The 15398-nt window shown below is 36.5% G+C and overlaps 1 protein-coding gene and 1 pseudogene across 4 annotated transcripts in view; one reads left to right on the forward strand and one right to left on the reverse strand.

Annotated features, from left to right (window-relative positions):
* Window positions 1–15398, reverse strand: part of ITCH (itchy E3 ubiquitin protein ligase) — a 146785-nt gene that overhangs the window by 27019 nt on the left and 104368 nt on the right. For all 4 annotated transcript variants that reach the window (XM_055301128.1, XM_055301123.1, XM_055301143.1 and 1 more), the window contains 4 exons: window positions 11859–11943; window positions 6844–6972; window positions 1885–1957; window positions 922–993 (listed from right to left, as the gene is read on the reverse strand). In XM_055301128.1, the coding sequence (XP_055157103.1) occupies window positions 922–993; window positions 1885–1957; window positions 6844–6972; window positions 11859–11943 (359 nt within the window). The remainder of the gene's footprint in view (window positions 1–921; window positions 994–1884; window positions 1958–6843; window positions 6973–11858; window positions 11944–15398) is intronic.
* On the forward strand, window positions 1325–1440 carry LOC129498793 (U4 spliceosomal RNA; annotated as a pseudogene).

The raw sequence follows: 15398 nt of genomic DNA on the forward strand, positions 1-15398 counted from the left end.
GAGCCCGATGTGGGACTCGATCCCAGGACTGGGATCATGCCCTGAGCCAAAGGCAGACGCTCAACCGCTGAGCCACCACCCAGGCGCCCCAAGATGTTTACATTTTAAGACAGTTTTTCACTGGCCATTTTAATCTTCTCTACAACAAAATCACTTAACATTTATTAGCAGTTGGTAAGTTGCGAAATAAAAGTGTTAATTAACTTGGGTTCTGAGAACAATAAAAGCATTGTTGACTACTTCTGAAAAAAATACTTTTTTAAATTTTGGTATTGTAAGCAATGACCAATTTCTTTCCTACATAAAAAAAAATTTTTGTTAAATTATGAGTAACAAATGTTTATTGTAAAAATGCAAGTAACACACAAGTATAAAAGCAAAGTCTTCCCCTCTTCCTTTCTACCCATCCAATAATGTTCATAAAGGTATTTCCAGACTTTTGTCTACCCAAAAACCTATTTTCTTACTCAAATACCTATTTCAAACTGAACACTAAGCATAGAAATGAAAACCTGAAACTCATCAATTACTTTAAATTACTCTGACATTTCAAAAGCACACAAACAAAACTATCTACATGTTCCTAAATTTTAAGTACTAATGCAGCTGGCAATACTTACTTTAAGGACTCCAACTCAAAAGCCCAAACTATTTAGACTTAGAACCAAAAGTGGCGCTGGGCAGGCCACCACATGGCAAACCATCAAGTGGATAAGACAATACCTGGGCTCCCTGGGTGGCTCAGTGGTTTGGTGCCTGCCTTTGGCCCAGGGCATGATCCTGGAGTCCTGAGATCAAGTCCCACATCGGGCTCCCTGCATGGAGCCTGCGTCTCCCTCTGCCTATGTTTCTGCCCACCCCCCTGTGTCTCTCATGAATAAATAAATAAAATCTTTAGGGAAAAAAAAAAAAAGACAATACCTGCTGAAAGGAATCTTCAAACAACGTTTTTCTTGTCACTGTAATCTTTATGTGCTGTGGCATGGCCAGTTGCTGAAACATAAGAATGACTTAAGTTAACTCTATTAAAATGGCCTATCAAAAAACCAAGAAAGTGAAGTTCTATTTATTTTTATCTTTGCTTATAGAAACAAGTAGACTATGAATATGAATTTATTTCAATAATGTTTAATCATGCATTTGTGAGCATTCATGCTAATTACAGATCATTTGATATATTAACAAAAGAAAACAAGATCTCATATGCAATGGTTACTTAATGAGTCAAATCTTTAATTTTATTTTCAAAAAGCTAATTTTGATTATTCTTGCTTGTCTAGGTCCAGTTAACTACATGAGTTTGAAGTTGAAAAATATTCATCATAGCTTTGTGCAGTGGCAATATCATAGCCAAAGAGGTTTATCCGAGGCATGATTATTGCTAATTGAAAAATATTCATCATAGTAACACTTTGACTAGTACATTAATTTTATTTAAAACCCATAAAAAAATCAGAAAATATTTATATATCAGAAATAACGGATCACATCTGGGAAGAATACTCAGAACGTAACTGTATATGTGTGTGTATATATACATATCTCAAAGTCATATCAAATGTTAGATATGAAAAGGGCTGGTTACACTCTATACATTAGAAAATGTTTTAACTCATTTGTTTGAAGAGTTTTGCGATCAGTTATGAGTACTGAAAGGAGAGTAACTGTTTTTAATTCAAACTGTTTCAAATTTATTTTTCTGGATCACAGAAGCCAATGATCTAACTGATAAATCTATTTCTTTGCCCTAAAAATAGAAAAGATAGATTCCAATGTTTCCCATTTTACCGTTTTTTCTATGGTTTAATTATTTTCACAATCACTGTGTAACATAAGCAACATATAACAAAGGAAAGGGAGTACAGAAAAAGTCCTGATACTGACCTGACACCAGAACCGGAAATACTGAACTTTTGCCTTGAAGTCCCGTACATAGGCTATCTGTGGTCCATTGTCTCTGAGGAGGAATGTTAACATGACATATATAGCAGCTTATAAGATTATATATAGAAGACGAGCTAACTATCACATCCTTCAATACTCAAATATAAAAATACTGTAAGCATTGCATACTCCTAACACCACCTTTTTAAAAAAATTTCCCAGGACTAGTTTTAAGAGACAAATTTAGATCTTCTAAAAGGCAACACTGTGGGATTTTCTTTTATATATAGTGAAATCTAACAGGACTAGGTAAAGGAAATTTGATCTGGGAATGTTGCCTATCCCCAAATCCATTCTTTCCTTTATCCTTAAATCAGACTCCTGATATGTACTTGGGCAGACTGCTAGCTAGAATAAAGATTACATTTCTCAGCGTGGTTGTGCAACTTAACCATGGCTGATGAGCTGTGGTTGTATAGGACTTCCATGAAGGCTCAAAAAGAGCAAAGAAGCTGGAAAAGGAATTGTTTTTTTCTCTTTCCAATTTGTTCTTCCTCTATATTCCAACCCAGAGTGTTATTGATTCAGCAACTATCACACACTACCAGGTAACCTCGAGAAAAGAGCCCATGGCCTGGGATGGTAGAACAGAAAGAAAGAAGCCTAGATCACTGATGACACCATGGAGCGAGCTTTCTTTTCGCTCCATGAGCCACCCATACGTCCCACCATGGAGCTTTCAAGCAAGGCCTGGACTGCCTTTAAATTCATTTTCTAAAGGTTCACTGTAGAAATATAACTGATCCTAGGTGTGCCTGGCTGGCTCAGTCGGTAGAGCATGTGATTCTTGATGTCAGGATTGTGGGTTTGGACCCCCCATTAGAAATTACTTAAACATAGGGATCCCTGGGTGGCGCAGCGGTTTAGCGCCTGCCTTTGGCCCAGGGCATGATCCTGGAGACCCGGGATCGAATCCCACGTCATGCTCCCGGTGCATGGAGCCTGCTTCTCCCTCTGCCTATGTCTCTGCCTCTCTCTCTCTGTGTGTGACTATCATAAATAAATAAAAAAATTTTTAAAAAATGTTTAAAAAAAGAAATTACTTAAACATAGAATCTTTTTTTTTTTAATTTTTTTTTTATTTACTTATGATAGTCACAGAGAGAGAGAGAGAGGCAGAGACACAGGCAGAGGGAGAAGCAGGCTCCATGCAGGGAGCCCGACGTGGGATTCGATCCCGGGTCTCCAGGATTGCGCCCTGGGCCAAAGGCAGGCGCCAAACCGCTGCGCCACCCAGGGATCCCCTGATTTTGTCTTTTGACTTTGTATCCGGCAGCACTATTAAATTCACTTACTAGTTCTAGTAGTTTTTTTCTAGATTCCTTATGATTTTCTATGTATACAACTATGTTAACTGTATGAAAGTTTAAATTTTTTTTCCCATCTCTCTTTTTTTAAAATTTTATTTATTTATTCATGAAAGACACACACAGAGAGAGAGAGAGAGGCAGAGACACAGGCAGAGGGAGAAGCAGGCTCCATGCAGAGAGCCTGACGTGGGATTTGATCCAGGGTCTCCGGATCATGCCCTGGGCTGCAGGCGGCGCTAAACCGCTGCGCCACCGGGGCTGCCCTAAGATTTTATTTTTAAGTAATCTCTACACCCAATGTGGGGCTTGAACTCACAATCCCAAAATGAAGAGCTGCATGTTCTACTAAGCCAGCCAGGAGACCTGAAAGTTTTTAATAAACAGAAATAATAAAATTAAACAGTAATGAAAGGTAAAAGCCAGAGACACTACAAGAAAACTACTACTAATAATAAAAAAAATAGTAAGAAAATAATAAGAAAAGGAAAACTAATATTTCTTATGAACACTAGAGTCTGCAAGAAAATATTAGCAAATTGAATTCAGTAGTATATTAAAAGGGTTAATATCTTAATCCTTTTCACCAACTGGGATTTATTCTTGGAATGCAAGGATTGTTCAACATAGGAAATGTCAATCCTATACACCAAACATCAATAACAAAGGCAAAAAACAAAAAAAAACCCCCACATCATCTCAATTGAGGCCAAAAAACCCATAAAAAAACAAAACAAAAAACCAACCCACTGACAAAGTTTAACATCCTTTTATAGTAAAACAAACAAACCCAAAACCACTCAACAAACAAGGACTGGAAGGAAACTCCCTCAATATAAGAGCCATATATGAGGGGATCCCTGGGTGGCTCAGCGGTTTAGCGCCTGCCTTTGGCCCAGGGCGTGATCCTGGAGTCCCGGGATCGAGTCCCACATCAGGCTCCCGGCATGAAGCCTGCTTCTCCCTCTGCCTGTGTCTCTGCCTCTCTCTCTCTGTCTCTCATGAATAAATAAATAAATTTAAAAAAAAAAAAGAAAAAAAAAAGAGCCATATATGAAAATCCCACAGCTGACATACTCAATGGGGAAAATGAAAGCTTTCCTTCAAACAAGGCAAGAATGCCTGCTTTCCCTTCTATTTGATATAGTATTACAAGTTCTAGCCAGGGCAATTAGGTAATAAAAAGAAATAAAAGGCATCCAAATTGGAAAGGAAGAAGTAAAAATTATCTTTGAAGATTATATAATCTTATATTTAAAAAATCTTAAAGATTCCAGGAAAAACACTATTGGAACTAATAAATACATTCAGCAAACTATGATATAAAACAACACAAAAATCAGTTGCATTTCTATACACTAACAATAATCTGAATTTTTTTTTTCTTAAATTCCATTTACAAATAGCATTTTAAAAAACTTAGGAATGAACTCAACCAAGAGGGTAAAAGACTGGCATACTGGAAAACTACAAAACATTGTTAAAAGAAATTAAAGACAAGTAAGTGTAGAGACACCCTATCTATATGTTCATGGCTTAAAAGATGTAATATTGTTAAGATATCAAAACAAAGAGAACTACAAATTCAATGCAATCCCTATCAAAATCCCAACGACATTTTTTGCAACAATAGAAAAATCTATCCAAAAAGTCTTATGAAATCTGAGGGACCCTAAAAAGCCAAGGCAGTCTCAAAAAAGAACTTGGAGAACTCACATTTCTGGAGTTCAAAATTTAGGAAAACCTACAGTAATGAAAACAGTGTGGGACTAGAATAAAAACAGACACAATGACCAATGAAATACAAAGTCCAAAAATAAATCTTTGCATATATATGGTCAAAGGATTTTTTACAAGGGTGACAAGACTATTTGACAGTCTTTTCAACAAGTGGTGCTAGGAAAACTGGATCTCTACTTGCAAAAAAATGAAGTTAGATCCTTTCCTAACACCATTTACAAAAACTAACTAAAAATGAACCCAAAACCTATACCTATAGCTAAAGCTATAAAACTTAGGTCAATGCACAGAATAGGAGAAAACATTTGAAAATGATGTATCTGGTAAGGGATTAATACCTAGAATACAAAAAACTTCTAAACTCCCAACAATAAAAAAACAAATCAGCCTCGAAAAAGGGCAAAGAAGTTGAACAGACGTTTCTTCAAAGAAGATATACAAATATTTGGTCAACTAGCACATGAAACGATGCTCAAAATCATCAGTCATTACAGAAATACAAATAAAAAACCACATGAGGGCAGCCCCGGTGGCTCAGCAGATTAGCGCCGCCTTCAGCCCAGGGTGTGATCCTGAAGACCCCGGATAGAGTCTCACGATGGGCTCCCTGCATGGGGCGTGCTTCTCCCTCTGCCTTTGTCTCTGCCTCTCTCTCTCTGTGTCTCTCATGAATAAATAAATATTTAAAAAATAATAAAATTAAAATAATAAAAAAATAAAAACCACATGAGATACCACTTTATACCCATTAGGTTGACATTAAAAAACAAACAAACAGGGGTGCCTAGGGGGCTCAGGTCATGATCCCAGGGTCTAGGGATCAAGTCCCATATCAGACTCCCGACAAGGAGCCTGCTTTTCCCCCTGCCTAGGTCTCTGCCTCTGTGTGTCTCTCATGAATAAAAAAAATCTTAAAAAAATGACCCAGCAATTCCACTTTGGAGTATATACAGAAAAGAATTGAAAACAAAACTCAAACAGGTATTTGTACACTCATATTCACAACTACATTATTCACAATAGTCAAAAGATACAAACAACCAAAAAGTCCATGAACAGATGTATAAATAAAATATGATTAACATACACTAAAATATTATTCTGCAATAAAAAGGAATGAAATTCTGATACAAACTGTAATATAGATGAACCTTGAAGATATAATGCTAAGTGAAATAAACCAGTCACAAGCACAAATACCATATGATTCCATATATATGCACAGTCAAGTTTAGAGCAAGATAGTATAATAGTTATCAAGGGCTAAGGAAAGGAAGAGACAGGGGAGTTATTATTTAATAGGCATAGGGTTTCAGTATGGGATGATAAAAATGTTCTGGAAATGGATGGTGTTGATGGATGCACAATAAAGTGAATGTTCTTAATGCCACTAAACTATACACTTTAAAATGGTTAAAATGGTAAAACAGTGTTATGTGTATTTTGTAACAAAAAAAAAAACCTTAAACAAACCGCATAAAGCAAAACAAAACACAATGTCACTTTTCAAAAATGGAAAAGAAAAACAAAGTAATAAGAGCTTTTACGTTAAAAGGTAATGGAACTGAAAGAAAGCAGGCATCAGAAATCGGGGATTAATTGGTAAGCAGTAATGTACTGGTAATGTCTAAATAACCTCTTTAGTGCTGTGTGAATAGATACACATAAAAAAGGCCTCTAAAAGAAATTACGGTGATAAAAAATACAGTAATAAAAACACAAAATATTTAATGAACAATGACCTATGGGCAACTCAACTCAAACAGAATGGTATTCCTTGCTAATTAAGATCTTTGTAACACAATCTTAGGAATCTGTTTTATTTCTAATCTACAATGTTTAGAAAACTTACAGTGCAGATTTTCCAGTGCGGGGATCAATATACGTGGTTGTTCTTCTATTGTGGTCCACAAAATATGGAATTCCATCAACTGTGAATCTCATTTCCCAGCCTTCAGGTAAGGGCTTTTCATTTAACTGACTACAAAACATAGGAAAAAATACAATTAAAAAATTTAAAAATGTTGAAGAGCTGTTTCCCAAGTACACAAAACAAAAATTACCCATAAATGCAGCATCATTTAGATCATTCAGTTCAGTGTTTCCAGTTGTTTTCTAGACCCATCTATAAATATCCTACAAGCATATTAAACATGTCAGTAGGTTCATGGAATCACCACTCAGTTTCCACCTATCTACTTGGCCTATAATACCCATCTAATAACCCACCTAACATCTTTTGGTAACCAAGTTCTGCCCATTCTGCCTTAGAAACCTTCATACTCATCAGTTTTCAGTCCCCCAAGAACATCCTTACCCTGAAATCATTCATCTCTCTTCTAAACTTTCACAGTGGCCACTGAACTGGTTTTCCTGCTTCTTGTCTGACTCTGGTCCTATACTTGTTTCATGTTGCTGACAGAGTACTAAACCAGAGATCTGATCAAATCAGTCCTCTACTTAAAGTAATAACCATTGTTCACATTACCAATGGTAAGCCTTGAACTCTCAATACCTGGCACACACTCGGCCCTCAGCGTTCCCTTTCAGGTTTAACCCTGAACTCCGACTCCCTTCCATGAAACCCTGTGATTTCATAGTGTAGCACTACTCACCATTTCCCTAAACAAGACATAATCTGTCATACCTCTAAGTGAAGTCTTTCTTCTTCTCCAGAATACCTTAATTATTCCTCTGTTAAGACAACTCAACTGTTCTTTCTCAAGTATTTCTAACCACTTCCTTAATACCTATCTTTATTCTTTGGTTAATCTCTCTCAACTTCAGTTTGTTAAGAATGTTTATATATATATATATATATATACACAAGAATGTTTATATAATAAGACTGTGAGAAGAATAAATGAGACAATATAAGTAAAAACCTTTTACACATAGTAAGCCTTCAAGTTATAACTAATAGTATTCCTCCTACTATATATTGACCATTTTCTTTCAGTCTCTCAAAGTACTTGTTCATACTGCTAGCACAGCATCTGTTAAGTTTTTCAGCCTGTGGTCTGGCAACAACTTCCCACCCTGCAATACTACTGAATTTTAAAACAGGAACTAAATTATAAGGCAGTAGTCCATTTTTATTTGTTATATATTAAAATAATTGGGCCATAATAAATATTCAAAAATGCTTACTTGTGAACCTAAGAAATGTTTACATTTTAAAATATTCCACTAGAGGGCAGCCCGGATGGCTCAGCGGTTTAGCGCAGCCTTCAGCCCAGGACCTGATCCTGGAGACCTGGGATTGAGTCCCATGTGCCTGCTTCTCCCGCTGCCTTTATCTCTGCCTCTCTCTCTCTCTCATTCTCTCTCTCTATCTCTGAGTCTCTCATGAATAAATAAAATCTTACAAAAAAAAATTCCACTAGAACGGGCAGGGAATTATTGAATACCTCTCTTGTAGTTTGTATTTTGTATTTGTGTATTCTGTCAGTCTTTTTAACTAGTTAGGTATAATAAGTGTTCCAAGTTTTTACCTATTGCTAGCTTATTTTCCTCTATTCTACAGCTTCAAATTTTCTCACCTGGTGCATTTAGTGAGAGAGAGAGAGAGAGAGAGAGAGAGAGAGAGAGAGAGAGGGAGAGAGAGAGAGGGAGAGAGATGGAAATGTCCAAGTTCACATCAGAAAGGAAGAAAGGGAAGGGTTGGGGCATTTAAACTAGTTTCTAAAAACAAACAGACTGGTTTTAGAGAGCCACTATTGCTGACAGTATTGTCATTTTCCTCAAGTGTACTTCAGAAAAATAAAAGGCAGAGAGAACCATTGTCTAGAACAGTATTTTGTAAACTATGTTGAAAGGTTAATAACATTTAGCTCTATTCACAAAACTGAAGAGATATGTAAGATAAAACACACTAACAAAAATTTTTTAAAGGTGACATTTATTATATTTCTGAGATACACTCAGTAACAAATTGTTGTCTTGGAAACAAAACAAACTGGATAATACTAGGTCATTTGTATTATTTATTAAGATGATTCTCACTTTAACTCTGAAACTTTAAAAGTCCAAGGTGGAACAAAAAAAATGGTAGCAAAGGTGACATGGTCTATTATGTCCTTCAAGATAGAATTTTACAGAACAATTTAAAATGTTACCTTTGAAATTTTTCATTCTTCTTTTGGAAATTAAATATATATGTGTGTATATATATAAAGATTTTATTTATTTATTCATGAGAGACACACAGAGAAAGGCAGAGACATAGGCAGAAGGAGAAGCAGGTTCCCCAAAGGGAGCCTGATGCAGAACTCAACACCAGGACCCTAAGCTCACGCTTGAGCCAAAGGCAGATGCTCAACCACTAAGCCACCCAGGCATCCCGGAAATTGAATATGTTTAAGTTAAATACCGTAACACATTAAAAAAGTTGTGATGTTAGTATGCAGAAAGAGAATTTAATTTTAAAGCATATCATTAGAACAAAGGTTCTTAGAACTTTCAACCAAGGTATGTGTGAAGAATTAATCGTATCAAAATAGAGGTCTGGCCTCTGCCCTCCACTAACAGAAGGTAATCTCTAGACCTCTGGAATGTCCTGCATGTTAGGAGTATCTTTGTTGCTTGGGAACTTTGAACACCAGTCAAGGATGTGATTTATGATGGAGGCTTTGGGACACCCCACAGCAGTTCCAATACCTGGAGTAACCAGAAACTTGGAAGATACTAACCCAACCTCTGGGAAAGGGCTAGCGACTAAAGGATAGCTATGTAAGGCAGTACATGATGAAGCCCCAATAAAAACTCTGAACAGCAGAAATTCAAACAAGATTTCCTCGTTTGCAATACTCCACGCATACTATTCCATATAAATTCTGGGTATTTGGAACCTCACATTCTGTCCTGTGTCTCTTCCTTCTGTTGCTTGTAATTCTTATCCTTTCCCTATAATAAATACATCTGTGAATATAATAAAGCTTCAGTGAGTTCTAGTCTCTCAAGTGAGTTACCAAACCTGAAAGTGGTTGTGGGAACTCCTGAATTCATAGTCAGTTGATCTCAAGGGAGAGCAGTTTTGGGGATCTCCCAGCTTGTAGTTGAAGTCTGGAGTGAGGCCATTTTGTGGAAAATGCTCTCTGACTTTAGAATTTGCCAAAATTCCCTGCAGAATGGAACCCTCTGGTGGTCTGATAAACGCACAGTATTAGATTTTATCAAAGGCTAAATTGTGTCCACCTGCAAGTTCCTATGTTGAAGTACTAATTAATCCTCAATACCTCAGAATGTGACCTTATTTGGAAATAGGGTCATTGCAGACATATTAGTTAATATGAGATCATAGTGGAGTACAGTGAGCCATTAATCCAGTATGGCTGGTGTCCTTATAAAAAGGGGAAATTTGGACAGTGAGACATGCAGACATGAAGAATGCTATGTGAAGACTGCAGTTACGCTGTCACAAACCAAAATACCAGAAGCTAGGAGAGGGGCCTGGAACAAATCTTTCTAGTGCCTTCTAAGGGAGCAAAGCCCTGCCTACACCTTAATTCTGGACTTCTAGCCTGCTTAACTATGAGACAAATTTCTACTGTTAAAATCACTCAATTTGTGGTACTTTGTTAAGGTAGCTCTAGCAAACTAATACAAATACAATTTACATAATGTTACAAAGAAAAGCAAGTAGGGGTGCCTGGGTGGCTCAGTCAGTTAAGCAACTGCCTTCAGCTCAGATCATGATCTTGGAGTCCTAGGAGATTGGGCCCTGCATCAGGCTCCCTGCTTAACAGGGAGCCCACTTTTCTCTCCCTCTGCTGCTCCCGCTGCTTGTGCTCTCACGCATGCTCTCTCTCAAATAAATAAATAAATAATTTAAGAAAAGCAAGTATATACACACTTACCAAACATTAAAACGACAAACTTTTCTTGAGATACAAACTTCTAGTTATGAAATAAACAAGACACAGGGATATAAAGTACAGCAAAGGGACTATAGTCAGTAATAATGTAATAATTCTGTATGGTGACAGAGAGTAATTATATTTAATTGTGGTAATAATTTCATAATGTATATAAATGTCAAATCACTATGTTGTACACCTGAAACTAATATATTATTGTATGTTAACTATACCTCAATAAAAAGGGACAAACTTAGAATAATAGTATGTGTCTCTTTATTAATGTATTAACTAGCAGGTTCTTGCAATATGTGTAAATAGTATTTTGAGATAACTGCAAGTGCAAAGTTATATTAAAAACCTGTAATTTCTACTGGTGGGAAAGTCCTAGGCATTGCTAATTCTACTACGGTTGTAGCTTACAATCATAACAGAAGGAAGGAAACACTCAATTTCAGGTAAAGGTTAGTAAATCTGAACCTGTATTTATTCCCCCTAAGTCACATATTCCCTGAATTCTCTCCAGTGATCCTAGGTTACAAAATCCTGCTTTAGAATTACTAATCTGGACTTTCATATAAATAGGAATTTCTTTTTTTTTTTTTTTTTTTTTTTTTTTGAGAGAGAGAGAGAGGCAGAGGCACAGGCAGAGGGAGAAGCAGGCTCCATACAGGGAGCCTGACGTGGACTCGATCCCGGGCCTCCAGGATCATGCCCTGGGCTGAAGGCGGCGCTAAACCGCGGAGCTACCGGGGCTGCCCTAAATAGGAATTTCTTAATACAGAGTGTATTTGTATAAACCAATGAGTTTTCTTCCCTACACTCAAGAAATTCACATCCATTATAAGACAGTAATAGTGTAATTTTTTTCTTTCTAAAGTATATGGGTAACTAATGTTTAAGGACTTCCGGGAAAGAACTTGTAACTTGATTTTTTCCGTAACTGACCCAGAAATAGAGTACAATCTTTAAGAGATTATCTATATACTAGTAACCCAAAGTTTCTTACCCTTGACTTCTGGGGTCTTCCCACTGTGTAATACGAGTGTTGTGGTTGACAAAATATACTCTACCATTGCTGTCTGTTCTCTTTTCTTAAAAAAAAAAAAAAAAAGAAAAGAAAAAAAAAGGCAAAGCATTAGAGTTGGCATGGTCTTCTTCAACAAACTGAAATAAAAGGTGATGAATCTGCCACTTCTCACTGCATTGATTTTATAGCTTTTAAATCACAACTTTAAATAGTTTGATTTATTCTTTCACCTTTAAATTCAGATACCTACTAGAGTTATAAAAATATCATTACATTCTACAAGCTAAACAGACCTAATTCACAATGTCCTGCCTACAGGTCTTTTTCTGTTCAATCTAACCAAAGGCAAGAATAATTAACATTTTAACTTTTCATACATGACCTCATTTTATCCTTGACAGTCCCAGGAGTAGATGGTTTCAGTTCATCTTGAAGATGGGGAAACTTGGACAGGTTAAGTTATCTGCCCCAAATCTCAAAATTGAGTAGGAGTGACAGGATGAAAAGTTAGTTCCCTATTCAGGGATTTCTTGCATAGCCTATCACCTCATTTCTTAAAATATAATGGGGGAGAGGGATACAACTTGTTTTTTTGTTATATGTTAGACATTATACAACTAGGGAAGACACTGTTTCAAAACAAATCCCCTTCCTTAATGTACTCCGTTCCTAAATCCTAGAGTAACTTTCTACAGGAAGGCTGGGCAGAAGGCTCAGCTCTTTAATTTACTGCCTTTGAAATTACTGCTTCTAAAAAAAGAAGAAAGAAAAAAAGAAAAAGAAAAAGAAAAAATAAGAAAAGAAAGAAAAGAAAGAAAAGAAAAGAAAGAAAGGGAAAGAAAAGAAAAGAAAAAGGAAAGGAAAGGGAAAGGAAAAAGGAAAGGAAAATGGAAAGGAAAAAGGAAAGGAAAAAGGAAAAAGGAAAGGAAAAAGGAAAAAGGAAAGGAAAGGAAAGGAAGGAAAAGGAAAGAAAGAAAGATAGATTACTCTTCTTTCCCCATCTGCCTCTTGCTTGAAGATTCTCCTTAGTTTCTTATTCCCATTCTACAAAATTTCCCCTGTATTCCTGAGCTTTCTCAATAAGGTTGAGAAGATAATGTGGATTATCATTTTCTCTTTTAATAACCAGAGAGCCCTTTACATTTTAATATTAAGTTCTATTGTTTTTGAACTCTTCAATTCTTTATTTCATTACCAATCAATTCTTCATCAAAAGATAATTCCTGCACCTGAATATTTTTAGATGTCTCAAAATGAGTTAAGTAATGAAGAATAGAGAGTGGATTCCAACATTTTTAAAAGCATAGTTTCTAAAAATTAGCAATTTCAAACAAAATTTTAAGGTTAATTCCAGGCTGATAAAGCCATTTTTTTATCTCCTATGGTTTGAAAAGTTTTTAAAATAACATTTCTTTAGATCCTCTGAATCTTTCTCTAAGCAAGCTATTGCAGCCAAGTCTTCAGTCAAATTATATAGCTATGTCAAGTTAGCATTTTGTAACTTGTAACTCTATCTCCAGCGCGAATTCCATGATTTCGAGTAGATCACGATGGGATGTTAAAGGGATATACTGGTGAGTATCATGAACTCCATCCTGACATCTCAACTACTTTTTTTCTGTACCACTTGGGCTGAAAATGGAAATAGAACCCCAAGTGTGTATAATATACATTTAATAGATAAATGGGATTCTGCATCTTGTGATGTATTATAAATATTAACACTGGCTTCACTGGGCATGGCATCTTGAGTAGGAAATATAATCAACTTTTAAGTTTGTCTCTGAGGCCAAAAGAAGCATCCACAGTGCTACATCCGGTTACACAATAACGTTAGTTAATATTGACAGTCACGTTAAATTCAAAAATTTTAAATATATTTGCAGAAAATCTATAATTTTTTGTATCCAAATAATTTTTAAAGTAATTTTTAGAATCTAAAAATAATACCCTAAGTGATTATCTACCACATTATAAGTTCAGACTTCAGGGCCAGAGATTTTCTCTATCTGAAGCAGGATAAATTTAATAGAAAACTTCTTTTCTATATATGTTCTAAGTATACAGCTGACATCAGGATTTCTTGGAAGAGGCTGTGAAAAATAAAATTTCAAAAGGTGGATGCACTTGCAAACTGAAAGCTCATCTGCTTTTAATGAGAGGAAATACTGTGGCTATAGAGCTGATTTTACTTTGTTGAAAAAAGTCACATGATAAACAATACTGAAATTACTGAATAGCAAACCTGAATGCAGATCAAAGCACTTCCTGACTTGATGAATAAAACACTAAAAAACAGAAGCTTCTTGCTGTTCTATGCATTCTTTCATAGCAACTCTCAAAAGGAGAAAATATCTTTATACTTGATGGAGAAAACCAGCTATACTAAGAAAGCCCTATTAGACTACACTGTTGAACCAAAAGCATCCTTTGTTCTATAGCCTCTTTAGTTTGCATGTATTAAAAATTATTCACTGTAAGCTTGTGAGGTGGTAATGTCTAGTCCAAGCATATAAAGTCTGAAAGAGTAAGGAAGCTAGATTTAAAATACATATGGGGGGATCCCTGGGTGGCGCAGTGGTTTGGCGCCTGCCTTTGGCCCAGGGTGCGATCCTGGCGACCCGGAATCGAATCCCACATCGGGCTCCCGATGCATGGAGCCTGCTTCTCTCTCTGCCTCTCTCTCTCTCTCTCTCTGTGTGACTATCATAAATAAATAAAATAAAAATAAAAATAAAAATAAAAATAAAAAAATAAAATAAAATACATATGGTGGGATGCCTGGGTGGCTTAGTAGGTTAAGTGTCTGCCTTCGGCTCAGGTCATGATACCAGAGAGTCCCGGGATTAAGCCTTGTATCAGGCTCCCCACTCAGCTGAGAGTCTGCTTCTGTTCCTGTTCATGCTCTCTCTCTCTGAAATAAATAAATGTTTAAAAAAATCTTTAAAATATATATATCATGGAGGTGCCTCGGTTGGCTCAGTCAGTTAAGTGTCTGCCTCTTAATTCCAGCTCACGTCTGGATCTCAGGGTTGTGAGTTCAAGCTCCACCCTGGGTTCCATACTAGGCATGGAGCCTATTTAAAAATAAATTCAAAAAATAAAATGTACATTATGTCACAAAAATATGCTGTTGATTTCAGAATGTAAACACAGGCTGCAAATTGGGGTTTCATTTCCTAGGTCAATCATGAAGATATGTCAGGTAGGGTTTCATCTATTACAGTGCCAGTGTTGTCACTGGTTCCACAAATAAGGCATGTGCCTCACAGGCAGAGTCTTAAGCAGTGCTTGCTTAGTCTAAGTAACAGAGTGATCATGAACTCAGTTAGGAAGGGGGGTATATCTCAACTTCAGAAATGTGAAACCTCAGGGCACCTGGGTGGCTCAACTGGTTAAATGTCTGCCTTTGGCTCAGGTCGCGATCCCAGGGTCCTGGGATTAATAAATCCTGCATCAGGCTCCCTGCTCAGCAGGGGAGTCTGCTTCTCCCTCTGCCCCTGCCTGTGTTCTCTCTCA

Source organism: Nyctereutes procyonoides, unplaced genomic scaffold, assembly GCF_905146905.1.
Source record: "Nyctereutes procyonoides isolate TBG_1078 unplaced genomic scaffold, NYPRO_anot_genome, whole genome shotgun sequence".
NCBI lineage: Eukaryota > Metazoa > Chordata > Mammalia > Carnivora > Canidae > Nyctereutes > Nyctereutes procyonoides.